General features: G+C 32.5%; 1 protein-coding gene across 1 annotated transcript; it reads left to right on the plus strand.

Moving 5' to 3' along the window:
* The first annotated feature begins 18,284 nt into the window (after positions 1-18,284).
* LOC124942755 (kinesin-like protein NACK1) lies at positions 18,285-24,022 on the plus strand. Its single transcript, XM_047483311.1, has 15 exons — positions 18,285-18,443; positions 18,635-18,905; positions 18,992-19,081; positions 19,177-19,277; positions 19,541-19,657; positions 19,735-19,816; positions 20,131-20,198; positions 20,294-20,353; positions 20,437-20,561; positions 20,664-20,862; positions 20,957-21,067; positions 21,144-21,236; positions 22,035-22,958; positions 23,035-23,375; positions 23,540-24,022. Exons 2-15 carry the CDS (start codon positions 18,674-18,676, stop codon positions 23,871-23,873), a joined length of 2,877 nt encoding a protein of 958 aa, XP_047339267.1. The 5' UTR covers positions 18,285-18,443; positions 18,635-18,673; the 3' UTR covers positions 23,874-24,022.
* The last annotated feature ends 64 nt before the right edge of the window (positions 24,023-24,086 follow it).

A 24,086-nucleotide genomic window follows, 5' to 3' on the forward strand; every position in this document is an offset into this window, starting at 1 on the left:
TCAACTGCGGAACTGTTTTCTAGATTTGAAGCGTTAGGTAAATGAATGCAAGGAGTAGAAGGAAATAACACACGGAGTTTTATGGATGTACATAGATAAAACTCCTACGTCACCCCTTCTTCTATTTCCAGAAGGTTTTTCACTAGAAGGCTTTGATTAGTATAGAACACTACACAAATTCGGTTAGATACATGACTTAATAACTGTCTGTTTCTGAACCACTAGCTAACTTTTTGTTGAACATAACAACCTCTGTTCAACTTATAATACTGAGATTTCACACAAAAAATGACAGTAGATTCATTACATAATGTTCTTCAAGCAAGACTAAACACAACACTTAGTAATTCTTGATTCGTGCAAAGTGTTCGTAGAATGATCGAAAGACTAGAGACAAGAGCATGCACGAAAGTGGAGAGAGATTCGTCGTTGTCTTTTAAATGCTATTTATACTGAAATCGCACCAACAGTCGAATCTTCTTTTTGGACACGTGCCATCTATACGTTGGATGAACGCAAAGAGTACGAGATCGTACAACAGAGAATATGCGTTTGATCGTGGCGAATCAGATCGTACTTCAAAATATTCGTAAGAACGTGGTATACGGGACAATACAGAACATGAGTTGGTGGAATATTTGAATACGTGACAAATAGGCAATTAAAGCATGTTCAATTGTCTAAGTAGACGAATGATAATGAATATTGTTGATTGCCAACCTGATGAGCTGAGTAGATAAATGGATGCTTCTTCAGATGGCAACTGAAGCAAGACATCAGACGCTTCTTCAAACGACCCGTCTGTAGAAGTTTAAACTACATCTGCTCGCGCATTTCTTCAGACTACAAGTCTGATGAAGTTAGACGACGTCTACTCGTGCACTTCTTCAGACCACGCCTGATAAAGTTAGACGATGTCTGCTTACACACTTCTTTAAACCACGTCTGATAAAGTTAGACGACGTCTGCTCGCGCACTTCTTCATACCACGTCTGATGAAGTTAGACGACGTCTGCTCGCGCACTTCTTCAGATCACGTTTGATGAAGTTAGACTATGTCTTCTCGCGCACTTCTTCAGACCACGAGTCTGATGAAGTTAGACGACGCCTGCTTGTGTACTTCTTCAGACTACGTCTGCTCGTGCAATTCTTCAGATCACGTCTGATGAAGTTAGACATACGTCTTTTGAGTTGTACCTACGCAAATACAATTTTCACAACTTAGTTTTGTTCAGACCACATCATTAAAACTATGTCGTACTTATTCTCTTAAGTTTATTAATTAATTATTTCTCTTTTAATTTATTTTCTCTTTTCTTTATTTAACTTAATCTAACAATTAAGTTTCATCCTTTCAGTGTGAAGCTTTTGGAACTGGAACCAAGTTTGAATCTACGAACCCTTAAAGGCGAGAACGAAGAGAAGAAGGCAGAACAAATAAGTAGCCGGCGACCAATGAGCGAAGTATTAAGTATTGAATGTTGTAGTCTGGAACCAAGTTTGAATCCTCGAATCCTTGAAGGCGAGAATGAAGAGAAGGAAGGCGAAATAAATAACTAGCCGGCGACCAATGGGTGAAGTGTTGAGTATTGACTGTTGTAGTGCTGACTGGGAAAGAAAAAAACTAGGGTTATGCAGCATATGCCTATAAGGCTTAAGCTATAAATCAGATTAGATTTTTTTTTGCCAACTCGCGGGCCAACCCAAGCCCAACCCTTCTAGGCCCGCAACCTGAGCGGGCTGCCCGTGTAGGCCCACTTCCAAATGGGTTGCTAATATTTCAACCCAACTCGTCTAAAATTGTTTGGCGGAAAGGGCCAACTCAACAGGCCTAACCCAAATTAATGTCTCTAACGCAAACCCATTTTGGGTTTGGAAGCTCCAACCCACCATCAAACTCATACATATAATGGGTTTTTAATGCATTTCTCTCTCTTGGAAACGCATATATATATGTGTTTCTACTATTCATCAACCAAAAGACAATTTTATATATAATTTAGTCCTCAATATATTTTCATATTTATAAACTGAGTTTAAAGTTATATGTTTAATTTTATTTTATTTTTTATATAATTTATTTATATATTAATCTTGTTTATATAATTTATTTTTAGTAATGTTTATTTTGGTGTGTATAAATTATTGATATATAATTAATTTTATCTTAATTTTATTAAATGAATGAGAAAAGATTGTGATTAAATATGTAAAACTGATAAATATATAGATAATATTAATAAGGTTACAAAGTTAGTACCAAAACGTTACAAGATCGATTCTATCTAGAAGCGCTTTGAGTTTAAGCGGAGAGTTATAGTTGTGGGGATGTCATGCTAGCTCTTCTTTATTAAAAAAAAATTACAAAGTTAGTGTAAGAAAAGAATATTCTAAGAATATTCTTTTAAGTTTGGAAATTAGTTTTTGGGTTGGAGATGAATTACTATTTGATTTGACATTTACTGCATTTTGGGTTTGAGAATGAGTTTGTGGATTAGAGATGATTTAACAACACATATTTCGTTTGGAAGAGAGAATGGTATAAACTCATTTTGAGTTTAGATTTGGGTTGAAAGTGTAGTTTAGGAGTGAGTTTGAGATGATATAAATATTCATTTTATCTCTCCATGATGAGATCAAACACAAATGACATCAGCCCCTTTCAAACAAATCTGATTCTCTAGATCTACTAGACAAAATCAAGAGAAAAAGTCAAATCAACTCTAAGATACGAGGATCGCGAGCCCTAGAGTAGTGGGTCTCCCAATGACCACAACCTCTCAATTCATAGTTGCAATGAAGATAATAAAATAGTAAAACTTAAATCGAAGCGCAAACCTACAAAACACTATATAAACAACAACATGGACCGCAAAGAAAAAAAATGAGAAGGAAGAGGAATAAAAATGGACTTTTTATTTTTGAGTTATCTGGATTTGAAAGATATCGAGTAATAGATTAGAATATCGATTTTCGAGCTTCGATTCGAAATACTATTCGTGTAAAAAAATTTGTAGTATATCTTCGATAATATTTAAAGTATTTTAAATAAAAAGTCTTGGCTGATGTCGTTTTGTTTAATTATTAATCTCTTTGTTCTTTTTCTTGGTTTGAATTTGTATTTTGAAATCATATATGGACTACTTGTATGAGTCTATAACATGTTTTTTCCTTTGTTTGCGGGTATTGTTTATTTAATAACATGTTGATTGTTCTATTTGTTGGTTGCGTAAGTAAGAAATGTAAGAAATAGAGTTGCGGTTATACGTTCAAACCTCCCTTGGTCGGGAGATTCCCGTGGTTTCAATCTTTGATCAAGTGCTCCTTGCGTCTTGAATAAACACTTTTCTTGTCGCCCATTTTTTTTCTGACCAAACAGGTCTTTCAGTTGATCTATCGCGCAATTGCAATTGACTATAGAAGCAAGCTTGTTTATTTTGTTGTATTTAGTTTTAATTGGTTGTTTTCCTCTAAAACATAAATAAATAAAATATATGATAAAATAAAAAGAGAAGTTAGGATTTCTTATTAGCAAGCATAAAGCTAAAATGAATACAATGAAAAGGTTTATATAATTGGTGATTACAATAATCTGTAAATATATTGAAATACCTTTAAATGCTAATAAAGATAATAAATATAATATATCTAATAACCTCCCTCAAACTTACGATACAACAACAATAAGGATTAAGAGTTTATTACTTAGAAAACAAAAGCGTGAAGCCGAGTGCGCTTTTGTAAATATATCAACAATATGCAAGGAGGAAGAAACATAAACCAAAGTGATGGTGTGAGTATGTAGATGATCACGAATGACATGACAATCAATCTCGATATATTTTGTTCGCTCATAAAAGACGAATTCCGTGCAATTTGAATAACACTCTGATTATTGCAATGTAGCGTAGTAGTGTGAGAAAGAGAAATACCCATATCAATAAGTAATCGACGTAACCAAATAATTTCATAGGTAGTCGAGGCCATGACACAATACACAACTTCTATAGAAAACCGAGATATGACATTAGTTTTTTTGAGAAATGGCTTAAGCCATTAATTAAAAAGACCCGAAAAGGGTAAAAGAAATACAAGAGCTGAAATTGAGCTTACAATAATTTGCTCAAAATCAATACACGATGGCCATGAGGAATCCACAGTTGGCCTAAGAAACGCACACGGACATTAAATCAAAGTAAAAAAGTGAATAAGGAATGAAACTAGCAATCAATCAACTAAAATAAGACGATAGGGGTTGATTTCCTCGGACTCGTCTCTCTTGTCTTTGTCCTTGTTCTTTTTTTTCCTTCTTTTTTGCCACCCTTAGGTCTTTTGGGAATATATTGTTGGTTATGGAGCCTACACTTATAATAAACTCTACAATTTTTAATTAAAGTTTATTGAGTTTATATTTGGTCTTGGGCTTTGGCCTGACCAATAATTATTTAGGTTTTATTACCTGAATTAAGGGTTTACATTGACAAGGCAAAATTCTAGAGAGATAAAGTGTGAGGCAAAAACTTTGCATTTCTTCTTTTTCATAGTGAAATCTGGTAGCGGCTAAAGTGGACGTAACTCAATTTGAGTGAACCATTATAAATATGTGTCTTCTTGTGTTCTTCTTTCTTGCGTTTTTTATAGATTGTTTCAAGCATGTCGGATTTGGGAGATACAAATCCTAACAACTGGTATCAGAGCAACTAGGCTAGATCTGAGCATTGGAAATAATGGCAAGTGAGCACAGTATAGGACACGGGATTGGAAGATTCGATGGGACAGATTATGCCTTCTGGAAAATATAGATTGAATATTATCTCTATGGAAAAAAGCTTCATGTTCCTTTGAGTGAGAAACTAGAGAAGATGAATGAAGCTGAATGGAAACTCCTTGATATACAAGTTTTGAGAGTTGTCCGATTGACGCTAGCCAAGATGGTTGCTCACAATATAGCAAAGGAGAAGACCACCATGGGTCTGATGAAAGCTATTTCTAATATGTATGAGAAACCATCTGTTAACAACAAGGTACGCTTAATGAAAAGACTCTTTACTTAAGAATGGTTGATTGTACTTTTGTCACTACTCATTTGAATGAATTCAATACAATTGTGAATCAATTGTTATCTGTTGAGATTGATTTTGGGGATGAAGTTAGTGCCTTGATTTTGTTAGAATCTCTACCAAATAGTTGGGAACCTATGAGAGCAGCAATTAGTAATTCAGTTGGAAATGCTAAACTGAAATTTGTTGAAGTTAGAGATCATATTCTTGCTGAAGAAGTTCGTAAAATTGATTCTGGTGAAACATTCAAAGGTTCTACTATAAATGTGGAAAACAGGGGTAGAGGTAATAATAGAAAATTCAACCGAGGTAAGAGCAGATCTATATCAAGGAGCAGGAGGAGTCAGTCCAAATCTGGGCGGACATTTGAGTGCTGGAATTGTGGTAAACAGGGTCATTTAAAGAGGAACTGCAAAGTACCGAAGAAAAATGGTGATGATAAAAATGATGCAGCCAACATTATTATAAAATCTGTCACTGATGCGTTACTTCAGTCTGTTGATAGCCCGATAGATTCATGGGTTTTGGACTCAGGAACGTCTTTCTACACCACTGCTCACAAAGAATTAATGGAGAATTATGTGCCTAGAAACTATGGAAAAGTATATATTGCAGATGGTGAGCCACTTGATATTGTTGGCATGGGAGACATCAAATTGAAGATGGCAAATAGTTCTGTTTGGAAGATTAATAAGGTGAGACACATTCCAGGTTTAATGCGCAATCTGATTTCTGTTACACAACTTGATGAAGAATGTCACAATTTCAGTTGTGGAAATGGTGCATGGAAGGTGACTAAAGGAGCAATTGTTGTTGCTCGAGGTCACAAAACTGGAACGTTATACACGACTTTAACTTGCAGAGAAACAATTGTTGCTGTAGTTGATGACTCGAAGAACATTGAGTTATGGCATTGTAGGTTGGGTCATATGAGCGAATAAAAGGATGAAAATTCTTTTGAAGAATGGACAGATTCCAGAACTGAAGTCTGTTGAACATAAGTTATGTGAAAACTGCATTCTTGGAAAACAGAAATGGGTGAGTTTCTTAAAGATTTGGAAGGAACTCAAGAAAGAAAGGCTAGAGTTGGTACACACTGATGTGTGGGGACCTGTACATGTTTCTTCTATTGGCGGATCACAATACTGCGTGACGTTTATAGATGAATTGACAAGAAAGGTACGAGTATATTTTATGAAGCACAATTTTGAAGTATTTGCTATTTTCAAGAAATGGAAGGCTTTGGTTGAAAATGAAACAAATCAGAAAGCTAAATGCTTGAGATCCGACAACGGAGGTGAATATTTCAATTCAGATTTCAAAGAGTATTGTGATGTGAATGAGATCAATATGGTGAAGACTGTTCCCCGAACGCCTCAAGAGAATGGAGTAGCTGAACGAATGAATCGAACATTGAACGAGCGTGCTAGAAGCATGAGATTGCATCTAGGGCTGCCTAAAACCTTCTAGGTAGAAACTATAAATATTGCTGCCTACTTGATAAATAGGGGACCCTCTGTTCCTTTTGAATTCAGAATTCTTGAAGAAGCCTGAAGCAATAAAAAGGTAAACCTTTCTTATTTGAAAGTATTTGGTTGTTTATCATATGTTCATATTAGTGAATGTGATAGGAGCAAGCTTGATCCAAAGTCTAATAAATATTTTTTCATTTGTTATGGTGATATCGAGTTTGGTTATCATTTTTGGGATAATCAAAATCGGAAGATCATTCGTAGCAGAAATTTTATCTTCAATGAACAGGTTCTCTACAAAGATTGTATTGGGAAGACATCAGATGGTGATTCCAAGTTGGAAGGGACTAGTACAGTCGATTTGAGAGAATTTTTAGCTGAATATATACCGACTGTTGAAGAAGAACAATGTGTTGTTGAAGATGAAATCGTTGAGAACGTGGTCCTAGAGGTAAATCAGCAAACACCGGTTATACAGTTGAAAAGATCGTCAAGGAATCGAAAATCAGTTAAGAGGTGGTCTCCATCTCTGAACTATATCTTGTTGACAGATAGAGGTGAACCTGAATGCTATGAGGAAACAATATAATCTGATGAATCGATTAAGTGGGAGTCTACACTAAAAGATGAGATGAACTATTTGACGTTGAATCAGACTTGGGAGTTCACTAAGCTACCAAAGGGAAAGAAAGCACTTCACAATAAATGGATCTTCAGGATTAAAAAAGAACATGATAAAACCATGAGGTACAAGGCAAGGTTGGTTGTGAAAGAATTTCAACAGAAAGAAGGTATTGACTATAATGAAATCTTCTCTCCAGTAGTTAAATTGATAACAATTATAACTATTTTGAGTTTGGTTGTGAAAGAAGACCTTCATCTTCAACAAATGGATGTCAAAACTGCTTTTCTTCATGGTGATTTAGATGAAGAGATTTATATGCGACAACTAGAAAGATTTGAAATCAAAAGAAAAGATGAGTTTGTGTGTAAGCTTCAGAAGAGTCTGTATGGTTTGAAACATGCTCCAAGGCAATGGTACAAGAAGTTCGATAGCTTCATGAAAAGTAACAATTTTCTAAGGTGTGAAGTTGATCATTGATGCTATATCAAGAGGTTTGATAAATTGTACATTATTTTGCTCCTCTACGTTGATGATATGTTGATTGTTGGAGCAAGTTTATATGAGATTAACAAGCTTAAGAAAGAGTTGTCTGAAAAGTTCGCAATGAAGGATTTGGGTGCTGCAAAACAAATCATTAGGATGAGAATTTTCAGGGATGAAGAAGTTCTCAAGTTTTCACAAGAAGAATATGTGAAGAAAGTTCTTACCAAGTTTAACTTGTATGATGCAAAACCAGTTACTACCCCTTAGCTAGTCACTTCAGACTATCTAAAGATCAGTCGCCTTCAACAGAGGAGGAGAAAAATTACATGGCCACTGTTCTGTATGCCTCTGTCATTGGTTGTATTATGTATGCAATGATTTGCACAAGACCAGACATTGTACATGCAGTGAGAGTTGTTAGCGGATTCATGAGAAACCCAGGTAGATAACATTGGGAAGCAGCAAAGTGGATACTACGATAATTAAGAGGAAGTACGGGTCTCGCTTTGTGTTTTCGAAAGTCTAATATGGGTTTGGAAGGATATGTTGATGCTGATAATGGTGGTGATGTTGATAATAGGAAGAGCACAACAAGGTACATTTATACTCTGGGAAGTACTGCAATCAGTTGGGTTTCAAAATTGCAGAAGATTGTTGATCTTTCTAGTTGTGAGTCAGAGTATGTTGCTATGATAGAGGCTGCTAAGGAGATGATGTGGTTACAACTCTTTTTGCGAGAATTGGGTCAAGACTACGAGGGAAGTGTTTTGCGATGCGATAGTCAGAGTGTCATTCATTTGGCAAAGAATCCTGTTTATCATGGCAGGACGAAATATATATAGGTTCGTTATTATTTCATCTGGTCAGCTTTAGAAGATGGAGTATTAGCTCTTGAGAAGATTCCTGGGAGTGAGAATCTAGTTAATATGCTAATGAAAGTTGTGACAAATGAGAAACTGGAGTTGTGTGCAACTTTAGTTGGTCTTCTTCGTTAAGACACTAGATGGAAAGCCGCTACCGATCGAGAGATGATGAAGTTAGTCTCCAAGTGGGAGATTGTTGAGTTATGGAGCCTACACTTATAATAAACTCTACAATTGTTAATTAGAATTTATTGAGTTTATATTTGGTTTTGGGATTGGGCCTGACCAAGAGTTATTTAGGTTTTATTACCTGAATGTTACCCTATAAATATGTGATTATTAAGGGTTTACATTGACAAGACAGAATTCTAGAGAGATAAAGTGTAGGCTAAAAACTCTATACTTCTTCTTTATAGTGAAATCTGGTGGCGGTTGAAGTGGATGTAGCTCAATTTGAGTGAACCACTATAAATTTGTGTTTTCTTGTGTTCTTCTTTCTTGCGTTTTTTACAGATTGTTTCAAACAGGTCGGATTTGGTAGATACAAATCCTAACATATATTTTCGGATAGAGTTCCGACTTTTTCGTCTTCGCTAGCTTCTCTTGTCACTTTTTTCTTTTGGGCTTGAGTTTGGAGTTGAGAGTATGAGTTGTTTCTTGCTCTTCTATGAAATAAGCGAATCACTAAGGAAAATAAAATATTCAGTGGTCAACTTGAGGTTCGTATGATCACCATCTCAATACGCATTAGAGTAGGCGCACATCTCTAATGAAGACATGGAAAGAAACATGGGATTGTAAAATTGAGTTCCCTAAAGATACTTGAGAATACGAAGAACAATAGCCCAATGAACTATAGTAGGGGCATTGACAAACTAACTAACCACATGAACTACATACGTAATTTATGGGCAAGTCATAGTAAATAAACCAAGTTTCAAACAATTGTACAATAAAGACCAGAATCCTCCAAAGGAATTCCATTGAACGAAGAGTATCTAGCATTGGTCTCAATGGGTGTATCAATAGTTCTATTGTCGGTATGTTGAACATGCTCAAAAATCAGCAATGTACTTTAATTTAGATAAGAGATAACCTTTTGGAGAATAGGCTACCTTAATTCCCCAAAAGTTACGTAGCATACCCAAATCTTTTATAGTGAAGCAATGTGCCAACTCAGATTTCAATGATTCAATACCATCATGATCATCACCTGTAATAATCATATCATCAACATACAAGGATAAAAGAATACGACCTGTCGTTGTACGATTGACAAATAAATCCGAATAATGGTTTTAGGAAGAAAGTCGAGCGAAGTGATCCCCATAGAGAAATTTTCAAACTAGGCACATGATGCTTGTTTAAGAGCATTAAGAGCTTTGTGAAGCGCGCAAACTTCACCAAGTTGATGATGAATAATCGGGGGCATTATCTAAACCTCTTCATGAAGGTCATCATTCAAGAAAGCATTTTTCACATCCACTTGAGAGATTTTCATTACCAAACTGAAGCAACACCAATCAAAGTGCGAACCGTCATCATTTTCGCAATATGAGTAAATGTTTCCTAATAATCCATGTCATACTCCTGAGAATAGCCTTTAGCAATAAGTCGAGCATTGTATCTCTCAATATAACTATCTGATTTTGTTTTAATCTTGTAGACCCAACGAGAGTCAATTCAAGTTTTCTAGACGATGGTGAAACCAAATCCTATGTATGAGTCTGATTTAGAGTAGTAAATTCCTCAGCCATAACAGCCTGTCAAAAGGAATCACGAATTACCTCTTTATAGGATAAAGGCTCAGAAAACGATGAACATAAGTGACAAAGGAAGATGAAGTAGAATAAGAAGAATACTCAAAATCGGGAAGTTTAGTACATTTACGACTGCGAGTGGAGTGGCGAAGAGGGGGATCCGCGATCTCATCCGAAAATTGGGTGGTCGTAGGAGCATGAACATGGGAGGTGGATGCATCGTGAACCAAAGTATGAGATAAATCTTCATCGAGCTTAGTGTCAAAAGGATCAATACGAACTAGATGTGTTTGGGTCCTATGATGTGAACTAGTAGGAACAAAGAAGAATGAAATGTGATATAAAAATACAACATGACGCGAGACATACAATTTTTTAATAACTAGATCAAAACAATGATATCCCTTTTGACCAAGACCATAAACCCAGAAAACACATAAAATAGAGCAGGGAGACAACTTATTATACTCAACATGTGGTCGAAGGACAAAACAAATATAACTGAAAACACGCAATAAGGGATAATCAAGTGAATGACCATATAATTTTTCAAAAGGGAACAAACCTGAATTATGAGATGTTTGTATTATGTTGATCACATTAGTAGCGGTAAGAATTGATTCCCCCAAAACACACTAGGAAATTCGGTTGATAGCATGAAAGAACGAGTTGTTTCAACAAAATAAAGATGTTTTCTTTCAAACACACCATTTTATTGAGTGTTGATACATGTGGTCGAAGGACAAAACAAATATAACCGAAAACACACAATAAGGGATAATCAAGTGAATGACCATATAATTTTTCAAAAAGGAACAAACCTGAATTATGAGATGTTGATATATGTTGATGACATTAGCAGCGGTAAGAATTTCTTCCCCCAAAATACACTAGGAAACTCGACTGATAACATGAAAGAACGAGTTGTTTCAACAAAATGATGATGTTTTCTTTCAAACACACCATTTTATTAAGTGTTGATACATGAGGTTTAGTGAATGGTATCATCAAAGGAAAGTTATTGAGAGAAATCATTAGAAGCCCTAAATCACACATAAAACATTAAATGACTAAAGAATGTTAGGTTTTCACAAGAGCTCAAAAATTAGTGACTATAGTAAAAAATTAGACCTGTATTTAATAAGATAAACTCAAGCATAACGAGTGAAGTGCATGAGGTTTGGTGAATGATCATCAAAGGCAAGTTACTGAGAAAAATCATTAGAAGTGTATTCAACCTCCACCCCCCAAAAAAACAAAAAAACAAATCACACTTAAAACATTAAATGTCTATTGAATGCTAGGTTTTCACAAGAGCTCAAAAATTAGTGACTATAGTAAAAAATTCAGACTCGCGTTTAATAAGATAAACTCACGTATAACGAGTATAGTCATCAATAAATAAAGCATAATATCGGAAACCTCCTTTACAAGAAATATGAGAATGTCCCCATATATCAAAATGCACGAGATCAAATAGAGTAGTGGAAAAAGAAATACTTTTATAAAAAGGCAATGTTGAAAATTTAGTCAATTTGTAAACACTATAATCGAAAATGTCATGACTTTCTAAACAACTCAAAACTCTAATAGACACTAAAAACTTTAAATGAGAACCAAAAACATGACCAAAATGGGAATGTCAATGGTAAAATTTTGAAGATGAACGATTCAAACGAAATGATAACAAGTCAATGCTGAAAGTAACATCATCTAATACTTTGAGTTCATCCAAAACATAATGTCCTCCTTTCCTACGACCTATCCTAATCACTTGTTGCGACTGCGAGTCCTTAACACAACGATTGGAAGAAGTAAATAAAATCGTGAGACCAAAATCACACAATTGACTAAAAAATGCAAGGTTTAAAGAAAGACTAAGAATATGGTAAACATGTGAGAGAGATAAACAAGATGTATGTACATAACCAATTCCTTTTAATGACATTGAAGTACCATGGACAATCATGATAGAAAATGATTGAACATAATTAACTAACACAAATGAGTTAATATTATGACACATATGATGAGAGGCGTCATAATCTAATGCATAAAGGATATGTTGTACATTAATTATCAGACGACGACAAACTTTTATGAGAGGAGACGAACATGGCATGAGGTTGTGAGGTGGTGAACTGCTCAAACTGCTCAAACATATATGGATATAAAGTCGGAGCAACAATTGTATTACCGTAGTGGGATAAGTCCATGGTGCACTCGGTGACGAACGTTGTTGTTGTTTTTTTTTTTTACTCACCAATTTCGGACATTGAGCCTTCCAATGACTCTTCTACTTGCAAAAAATGCACATTTGTCTAGAGAGGCCTTATAAGTAGACCTCACAAATACGACCAGACATAATGAAAACAACAACAACAAATACGAATCCCTAAAATATAACAACGACAACACAAATACAATAGCATGAATACAAATCTCTAAGCAAAATCAGTTAGAGTAACAACTAATCAAAATGAAGCGAAAATAAAAATAAAATACCAATGACGATTGCAGACTCCAACACCAAATCTAGAGTTATACAGATTATCACATAAATATCAAAAACTATAAATTGAAAGTTTAGATTAACAAATAGAAATAGTAAATAAAGGCTCTCTAATAATGTTTAACGAGAGTCTAATTTCTTGTTAATAAACATCAAAATGAAAATAATAAAATGAAAAAGTCTATATAATTGGTGAAAATAAATAAACTGAACACATGTAACAAAATATTGAAAATAATAAAATGAAAAATTCTATATAATTGGTGAAAATAAATAACACATGTAACAAAAATATATCAAATGCATAAGGATGGGTGATAATGAATAACGATGGCTGTGATTGGGTAAGTGAGCCTAGCATGTTGGTAAGTGAGCCTAGGATAAATAATAATAATTGTTTGGCACATTTAGTATATATAAAATTATATAAGCACATAATGTAAAAGACATTGTTATATATATTAAGTGGTTTAAAAAATGAACAAATTAAATGTAAAAAACAAAGAAGGAAAAATGATAAAGTATTCGTAAGAAACTTTTGACTTTTATTTGAAATATAACTAGCGAAATGGTATCTTTCTAGGTATTATTTTGAAATTGCTCTTTGTTATTTAATTTTGAATGTTTTAAATAATTTAAAAATAAAATAATGATAATAAAAAACATAAAAAAATAAACCACTTTTAATAAAAACAAAAAATATATATTAATAATAAACTGAAAAGAGATTTATTTGAATTATATTTTATTTTAAACTAACATTTTACTTTTTTTTTTTTTTTATAGATACATTTATTTATTTTTTCGAACATCCATTATTTTGTCTACACCTACCTGTATTAGTAAATTTATTATTTACTTTTAAATTTATGATTTAGAAGTGTAATTTAGAACCGAATAATACAATTATAATCACATGTTTAGGTTTGAATTTATTTTAGTTGCATGTTTTAGGATATGATGAACAAATAAGGTGTATTTAAAATAGCAAAAACTTTAAGGTAGAGACTATCATTTGATGTGCACATGAGATATAACACCGAGACTCTTTCTCACGTGTATTTAAGCACTGAATTAAGAATCAAATATTTAAAACGCATTTAAACACGCGAAATATTTTTTTCCTAATTTCTCGAAAAATAAATTAGGTGACGACTCTAAAAAAGGTAAAATCTACTATAAATCGATGTTTTTAAATGCACTCATGTTTACCATTTTGATTCCTAACACGAGAGAAATTTGAGTTATGAGGCGCGATTATCGAGTTCAAAAGTCTTTTTCGAAAATACTAGATTTTTTCGTTAATAATTGATATGTATATGAGACTATTATTAAGCTAATTTTAGTATATGATCCAGATAAGAATATAAGGGAAATGTTGTCTTCCTTAATTTGATAAATTGAATGATGATATAATTAGTCTATGTTTTGATTAAACAGAAGTATGAATATTCAAAAGTGTGAGAATAAGGCATTAAAGTGTTCAACCGAAACATCATGGGGTTAAATGTTATTCTAAGTATGATATTTCTCATTTTGACTATTATATTGTCCTTATTTTTAATTTCCTAATTATTTTAAGAAATAAGAGATGTATGGGTTTGATGAGTGTATTTAAAGAATTTGACTCATTTGACAATTAAAAAAGAAGTATTGTACATTTATTAATTTTGCTTTATTTTTGGAGTCAAAGATTCTCAGTCTCATTATCTTATTTAAATAAGATTGTTATTAATGTATTATATTTATCTTTATAAACAATTGATGGATTGATTTTTTTTGGTTTTAATTTTAATTTGTGGTTGATTTTTAAATAATACTTTAGTTTATTTGTGTGACTATAAACTGAAAAATGTATTTTTTTTATTATCTAATTTTGCTTAAATAACATTTTTTATTTAACTTTTAACACTAATTATATTATATCATATACAAATTTAAAATAATTTACTTTTTAATTTTTTTATAATATATTATAATTAATAACAAAAATATTATAGGTCTTCAATATAAGAATGTTCATAACTAAAAAAAATAAAACATTTCACTAATTAGTCAAATATGGGTAAATTGTAATGATTATACAATAAAAGTTATTTTCTTATATAAAAAAGTTAATTCTCATTTAATTTTTAAAAAATGCAAAATAATATTTACAAATCTAAACAACCAAACTAGGATGTAGATTTTAAAAATTATGATCAATTTGCATTATAATTTTAATAAAAATAATAAAAGTAGTGTACAATTTATTTGTGTAACACTTCAAAGACAAACTATTCAAGTTTCATGATAATAAACATAAAATATTCTAAATACAGTGAAAATAATTTTGTAGAAGGGTTGATAAAGAATATTAAACCTTGTACATATTATATGAACAAAACAATGAAAAACTCATACATATTAGAATAGGTAATTGTCAATATGTAAAGATCAATTCAATTACTATTTACTAGACAAATGATTTTTTTTTATAAATTCAACAACTTCATTTACTACAACTATATATATAGGAAAGCAATGATTATAAACTAAAAAATTATATGAGTATGGAAAATTTGATATTATATAAACTTTAACAAATTTATAACATCAAATCTATTTCAACTAAACAAAATGTTAGACTGAATAGAAATATAAAATTAACTCAAATGTGAATTATAAAAAAAAAAATACATATTTAAAAAAAAATAGAAATTGTTTTGTGCTCGGTTAGTGTCATGAGAGAGTTTTACAAGTGCCCCAAAACATATGCCTACACAAACAAACAAACAAATGCAAACTGAACATGGCAAACCAACAAGGTTTGGGGCAACGGGACAGTTAAGCTAATGGAGACAAGCTCAATGTGGATCATAGCCTAAAAATTAAAATGCTCGAACACCCGCTCTAAATTGAACTCCCCCTAGAAATTGAAAAGGGATGCGTTAACGATTGGAAGCGAACTGTCGTTGGTCACTTCATGGGCACCCACAAGGACCCATTCCGAGCAATCAAGGCCGCCCTTTTCCGACAATGGAGCGAAAAGGGACTCAAAAAAGTCAAAATCGACGACTTTAGCTATTTTTCCTCACTTTTGGCACGGAGCCCGAAGCCCAAACCATTGCCGACTTAGATTTCACCTTCATGTTCAGCTTATGTTTCAAGCTCGCCAAATAGAATGAAGAAATGGACATCATTAGCAAACTGCCACAACCCGAACAAGTGTGGGTGAGACTGAGAAACATCCCACCGCACTTTTGTAATGCCAAATCACTTGCCTACCTCACCGGACTCATTGAAAAGTTTCTTATGCTCGATCCCGACTTTGACTCGTTTGAACGGGTCACGTTTGCCCGCATTTGCATTGAGATCGACTCAACGAGTACAAAATTGAAAAAATTCGAGCTAAGATGCCGGAATGAAAACATAGCCACCATTGAGGTCATGTACGAACAGCCGAAAAAAGAGGACGGGGAAAAGCAAAAGAAGTCCATGGCCACCCCGAACAAGAGAATGTCAAGGTGGTCAAGAAATCATATATTGAAATCCTCAAAGCAAATGAACGCCACAACGAACACGTGAACGAGAACCAAATTGAACAGAGGCCATTTTCCCACTAATTAGGTTCGAAAAGTCCGGCGTCGACGTGGATGATAGCGAAAACTAAAGCATTTCGAAAACCGTGAGCTCTGAAACCAAAGAAAGTCGCAACATCGTCAAAGAAATCACCTTAAGGGAAACAAAAGCCGAAACTTTATCCCAAAAAAACCTAAGGGTGACAAGAAAGAAGGAAAAAAAGAACAATGGCAAAGACAAGAGAGATGAGTCTGAGGAAATCAACCCTATCTTATTGTTTTAGTTGATTGATTACTAGTTTCATTCCTTGTTCACTTTTGTACTTTGATTTCATGTACGTGTGCGTTTTTTAGGTCAATTGTGAATTTCTCATGGTCATAGTATGTTGACTTTGAACAAATTGTTGTAAACTCAATTTCAACTCTTGTACTTTTTTTACCTTTTTCCGGTTTTTTTAATTAGTGGCGTAAACCATTTTTTAAAAAAATAAAATAAAATAAATACATATTTCAATGTTTAAAAAGAGTTGTTAAAGTGAAAATAAAAAATAAGAGATATTAACTTCTTAAAAACTTATAGTGAGAGATAGAAATATTTGTTTCTTCTAAAATAAAAATAAATATTATTGAATGTATAAGATAGAATTACACTTATTCATTTATTTATATATATATTTTTAAATTAGGAAGAACTAAAATGACCCAATGTAATTAATCTTGTGAATGAGTTCTCAATAAATAAATAAATAAATATTATATTATTCAATCACAATTAAATAATGATTAATCTATTGTATTCCAATTCAAAAATTTAAAATATTCCAATCTTAAGGATTATAACCAAATATTAAAATTAAAATTATTTCCTTACATCTATGTCTCATTTTTAAATATTATATATATATTTTTTGTTAAACGATCAAAATGGAATTACTTAGAAACAAAATATCAGACTATATGCGCCAGACTTTTATCATATGGGCTTTCCAAGTAAGACTTTTAAGCTCAATAGACATGAACTCAATACAATTATTTATTTCGTTTAAGACCTATTTAAATAAATGTTTTGGTACCATTTATGAAAAAAAAAAAAAAAAATGAAAGATATTTAATATTTTGATTTATAAATTGTTTGATGAAAAAATATATGAGAGGATAGTAATTAATTATTTAAATAACTCGAAGACTTATTCAAATAACTCTTAATTAACTTTAGTCAAATATTTAATATTTTACTAAATAATTCAAATAAACTACTTTAAATGTTTTTTTTAACTTTCTTTTGTAAAAGTAAAAAACCAAGATCAAAAGTTAACTAATTTTTTTTTACTTCAAAGAGTACTATTATATATAATTCAAATTGTTTCTAAACTAGAAGTTATTTTTTTGATAATTAAGTGATTATTTTTAAATATAATATCATTTATATAATTTAAAAGACACTAGTAACAAGATTATTTGTGTATAACGATATTTATATAAATAAATTATTATTTCACCTTGAATTAGTGAAATATGTAGAATTTTTAACTTTTCGGGGATGATTAATTCCATTGTATTTGTAGGTGTAATTCACCTTCAAAGAGATTGAATTTGAGAGCTAGTATCTTCAAAAGATTGTTATATTATAAATGAAATTTGTAGAAAAATTTCATTAAATTAAAATCATTGAATAAAATTAAAATTTAAATAAAATTTGAATTTTCTTCTATATATAGATAGATAAAGTTACAAAGCTCTTTTCAAAGTTAGAGTCCTAAATAACATAAATAGACTAAATTAGAGCCCCCAAAAAAACAATTAGGCCACTTTATAAAATAGAATTATATTTAAAATTTAATCATAACCAAATTTCAAACCAAAAATAAAAAACAGGATTCCAAACAAGGCCTCCCGACAAAAAAATCAGCTAGCCGTTGCGACTCTCAATTCAAATATCCAATCTTTCTTGTCTCTCTCTATCTCTCTCTTCATTTTTATCAGTTCTCTTCTATCTATCGATTTCTAATTTGAGATCCAGATCTGTTCTTCATCCTCTTCTGGATTTTACAAATTTTGATTCAACCCAGCTCAGGAAAACGATTCATTCATCATTTGCTTCATTTCAGGTACACAAGTAAATACATAATTTTGTTTCATTTCAGATGAATTTAATCCCTAGAAACCCTTATTAACGATCTATAACTTAGACTTGTATTCTATTTAGTTCATCAATTTACAGAAATGTGTGGAAGTTTGTAGCTTTCTTGACATTTAGCTGGTTTGATTTCAACTTTAACCTGTACTGATTCTTTTGTAGTGTTGTCCTGCAAGTCTTAAATAAACCCTAGAAGTGAAAATGACATTTCCAAATACACCAGCTTCAAAGATAGAAAGAACCCCTATTTGCACTCCAGGTGGAACAAAGGCTAAGGAAGAAAAGATTGTTGTAACAGTAAGATTAAGACCTTTAAACAAAAGGGAACAATTAGCCAAAGATCAAATAGCATGGGAATCTATTGATGATCAAACAATCGTTTATAAACCACAAGCTCATGAAAGAGTAACTCAACAAGCTTCATTTACATTTGGTAAATACTCTCAATATTTACTTTTTGTTTTTCTTCTTTTTTGACTTTTGAGTGATGCATAAAATGTTCCATAAATCTTGTTCCAGATAGAGTTTTCGGCCAAAGCTCCTTAACTGATGCAGTGTATGAAGATGGAGTAAAGAAGGTTGCATTGTCTTCCTTAATGGGTATAAATGGTAATAATTCAATCTACTCTGGTTATATTTAATCATTTTCTTTAGCTTTACAGAAGAAAACAAATTCTAAATAGCTCTCTATGTTACTATTATAGCTACTATATTTGCATATGGTCAAACAAGCAGTGGAAAAACCTATACAATGAGGGGAATCACAGAGAAGGCAGTTAATGACATTTACAAACATATTATCAATGTAAGCATACCATACATTACTAAACTCTGGAGTTTTTGTTCATGGCTTTTTAAACTAGGTTTGAATCGATATTGAGCCTAATTTGGAACTTGTATTTTGGGTTTTCCTTTGTTTGGTATAAGATTTGTTTTTTCGATGATTAGATTACTTTTTGGATCATGGTTTAAACTGTAGTGTAAGTTTTGTTTCTTCATTCTCATTATTTTTTGTTCATTTGGTATAATAAAGCTTACTCTTTGTTTTGTTTATCTCATGTATATTAGACTCCTGGGAGAGATTTTAGGATTAGAATTTCTGGACTTGAAATCTACAATGAGAATGTGAGGGATCTCTTGAACACGGAATCTGGTCGAAATCTAAAGCTTCTAGATGATCCTGAGGTAATTTTTGTTTCCTTATAGTTGTTGGATAACTGTTCTATTTCAGAAGAGAATCTTATTATTTACTGACAATGCAGAAAGGAACCATAGTTGAAAAGTTGGTTGAGGAGACTGCAAATGATGATAAACATTTGCGACATCTTATTGGTATTTGTGAAGGTATTGAACATTTGAAGTTGTAGACAAAACTTATTTCAGATAATGGATATTTTGCTCATGAACATTCATCCAAAAATTCATATTATCATGTGATTTTTGTTACATTCGGTTAACAGATTATTTTCTAAATCATGATTTGAAGTTTTTTTGCTTTATTTGATTAGAGAAATTATAAATCGTTGTTTAAAGTCATCTTCTAGTAGTAAAATCATACTTTTTAAAATTTAAGGTAATCATAAGGAGCAAAATATCTATTATCTCAAGTTTATATAATAATGGTCATGAGTATTTATGATTCTTAAACCTAATTGCAGCTCAAAGGCAGGTTGGTGAGACAGCCCTGAATGACACTAGTTCAAGGTCTCACCAGATTATAAGGCTGGTATGTCATCTTGCTGTAAAATGGTTATTTTTAGCCCTTTAGCAAGCAGGAAATTGCAACTTATTATTATTGTTATTTGTTCATTGTTGATGCAGACAATAGAAAGTACTCTTCGTGACAATTCTGAATGCGTTCGATCTTACGTTGCAAGCCTGGTAACCAAACAACAATTCACTTGATTATTTTGAAAAGATATGGAAATGAGATTATTAATTTTTTTGTAATCCTCTCAATACAGAACTTTGTTGATTTAGCTGGAAGTGAAAGAACTTCACAAACAAATGCAGAAGGTGTTAGGCTAAGAGAAGGTTGCCATATTAACCTTAGCTTAATGACACTCACTACTGTAATCAGAAAGCTCAGGTCAGGACTAATAATCATCATTCTATTGGTTCCTTATTTTTATTTTTCTGGTCTTTTCCTACTAATGATTTTGTTGTTGGTAAATTTGAATTTGATTTGCAGTATAGGGAAAAGAAGTGGTCATATACCATATAGAGATTCAAAGCTGACACGAATATTACAACATTCACTCGGTGGAAATGCTCGTACAGCCATTATATGTACATTAAGCCCGGCATTAACTCACGTTGAACAATCCAGGAATACTCTTCTGTTTGCTACTCGGGCAAAGGAAGTCACAAATAATGCTCATGTCAATATGGTAACGCACATATAAAGAAATGTCTTCTTCATTTCTCTTTTCATAAAAGAAAACAAAGCATTAAGACAAAAAGAAAAACCTTCTTTCCAAGCAGGTTGTTTCAGATAAACAGCTTGTAAAACACTTGCAAAAGGAAGTAGCCAGACTTGAAGCTGAGCTTCGCATACCAGATATCGCAAATGAAAAGGATTTGAAAATTCAGCAGGTAGTAAATATTTACTTAAATCAGGTGTTGGTTGATTGGTACTTATTTCTATGAACTATGTGTGTTTTATTTATAGTTGGAAAGGGAAATTGAGGAGTTGAGGCACCAAAGGGATCTTGCACTGTCCCAAGTGGAAGAATTACGCAGAAAACTTCAGCATGAACAACAGGTCACTTCCTATTTTGTCTATGTTATTTGTTTGAATTGGGTTTTTGGAATAAATATGATTATGTGATTACAAGATATTAAAAGAAATTTTAACAAGGATATTCATCTCTTGATTACCTACCATTAAGTTCTAGAGCTACTTAATCTCAATACTTAGCTAAAATATTATTTTCTTTCTAAAATGTATATCAAAAAAGTTGGAAAAATATAGGGCTATTTGAGTACCAAGATCTTGTCTAATGTTAGTTTTTTTTTTGTCAAAAACCCTCATATCACATCTTCTTCCTTTTCAATCATTCATCAAACAAATACCAAAATACTATAAAATTTTATAATAATTTAACAAATTGAAAACTCAAATAACATATTTTTTCATGAAATATGATTTGTCTTTCAAAAAAACCAATAAAAATCCCAAATAACTCAACATCAAACAAGTTCCATGTGGTTAATTCTCAAATAACCTTGTTTGATGTTATTTGAGGTACAAAGATAGATATAAGGGGTTTAATATTTAAATGATTTTCGTATTTTAAAACATAAGGTATTTTGGTTGATAGATGTGATCGATGAATAGATTGTTAACATGGTGGATTATTTGAAATTATGTGATCAAACAATGTGCTAATATTTTAGACAATTAATTTAATAAACCAAATTAGATAAAAGGGATTTCGATAATAATCTACTCCAATGATAATAATCTTTTGACCTATTTCACTTGCTTTCTTCTTGTGTTGTATGTATGTATATGTATATAGGAAGATGATTAACTTACCATTTGAATTTTGTTATATAGGGTGCAAAGCTTCTTGAAATGAAGATTCCACCATCAAAGAAATGCCTTTCATTTTCCACAACATTACTATCACCAAAAATAGATGCAACAACAAGAACAAAAAACCACATTGGAAGGCACACATCAACAATGAGGCAATCCTCAACCGTTCCTTTCACACTCATGCATGAAATCAAGAAGCTCGAGCACCTTCAACTACAACTCGGTGAAGAAGCAAACCGAGCTCTAGAAGTTTTGCAGAAAGAGGTGGCATGTCATAGACAAGGTAACCAAGATGCTGCACAAACAATAGCCAAACTTCAAACTGAAATAAGTGACATGAGAGCATTCCAAACAGTCCCCAAGGAAGACGACGATGAAGTTGTCGTTGGATCTTTCGTTTCTGTTCATAAAAGTGTAAGTGCCAACCTCAAAGAAGAGATCACTAAGCTTCATTCACAAGGCAGCACCATTGCAGATCTCGAAGAGCAACTTGAAAACGTCCAAAGGTCGATAGATAAACTCGCATTGTCTATTCCAATGAAATGTGAAGAAGAAGAACTGCCATTGAAGTCAAAGAAGAGCCAACCAAAGAAAAAGAAGTTACTTCCTTTGTCTCCATGCTCACCACTTTCAACTGTTCAACAAGTTTTGAAAATGGATAGTGAAAACAGACCCCCTGAGGATGATGATGATAGTAATGTGACAAGAAAAAGCAGGAAAATGTTGTCTGATAATGATTCTCCTATGAAGAATGAACCGGGAAGTGACACTTCAAAGGAAAGTACTCCTTATCGAAGATCTAGTTCAGTTAATGTCAGAAAAATGCAGAAAATGTTCCAAAATGCAGCTGAAGAGAATGTAAGAAGCATACAAGCATATGTCACAGAACTTAAAGAACGTGTTGCCAAGTTACAATACCAAAAACAGTTACTAGTCTGCCAGGTATGAACTTCCCTTCTAAGTGCTTAAGTAAAAAAATGTCAATTTTGAAATGTCTGTTAACTTGATTTTTTATTAGGTACTTGAGTTGGAAGCAAATGAAACTGCTGGATACAACATAGAGAATTACGAAAACATAGATGAGATAGAAGAAAACTCTCCTGTTCCATGGCACATTACATTTGTGGATTGGAGGCAACAGATTCTTGAGCTATGGGATGTTTGTCATGTCTCGATTATTCACAGGACACAATTCTATTTGCTATTCAGAGGCGATCCAAATGATCAGATTTACATGGAAGTAGAGATGAGACGCCTCCATTGGCTACAACAACACCTCGGTGAAGCAAAGAATGCAACCCCCTTTGATGGTCACACAACAATGGGAGAGGAGAATGCGGTTATATCTTTGTCATCAAGGTACATACATATATCCTTGTAGTATTCTTTTTGTTTGTTTCAATTTTGTTTACTATAAACCATTGTGATTTTAAAAAACATAACAAATATAGATATTTCAGATCACATGAAAAAAGTTGGTAACAAATATGATTGATGTTTAATGTTATTGTTGTTGCATGCAGCATTAAAGCATTGAAGCGAGAAAGGGAGTTTCTTGCTAAGAGAGTAACTACACATTTAAGTGCGGAAGAGATAGATGCTTTGTACATGAAATGGGATGTTCCATTAGAAGGGAAACAAAGGAGAATTCAATTCATCAACAAGCTTTGGACCGATCCATATGATGGAAAACATGTGGAGGAGAGTGCAGAGATTGTGGCGAAGCTGGTGGGATTTTCAGGAAGTGGTCGAAATATGTCAAAAGAGATGTTTGAACTTAATATTGCTCTTCCATCTGATAAGAGGCCTTGGATATTGGGTGGTTGGAACCAAATCTCAAACCTTCTCCATCTTTGAGAAGGTAACATTTGTTGACCCATTATTTTTATGTGTAGATAATAAGATTGAGTGGTGTGCACACTTTTTGTGCATGATGGAAATGTATTTGATGAACCAATGTATTTTATTGATTTACAACTTCTTTGTAATGTGAACTTGTTAAGTTATTACAAATTCTTAAACATTTCTTCAAAAACTTAATTTAGCTGGAGCCATATTTTTTTCTAAATG

Source organism: Impatiens glandulifera, chromosome 6 (genome assembly GCF_907164915.1).
Source record: "Impatiens glandulifera chromosome 6, dImpGla2.1, whole genome shotgun sequence".
NCBI classification, from domain to species: domain Eukaryota; kingdom Viridiplantae; phylum Streptophyta; class Magnoliopsida; order Ericales; family Balsaminaceae; genus Impatiens; species Impatiens glandulifera.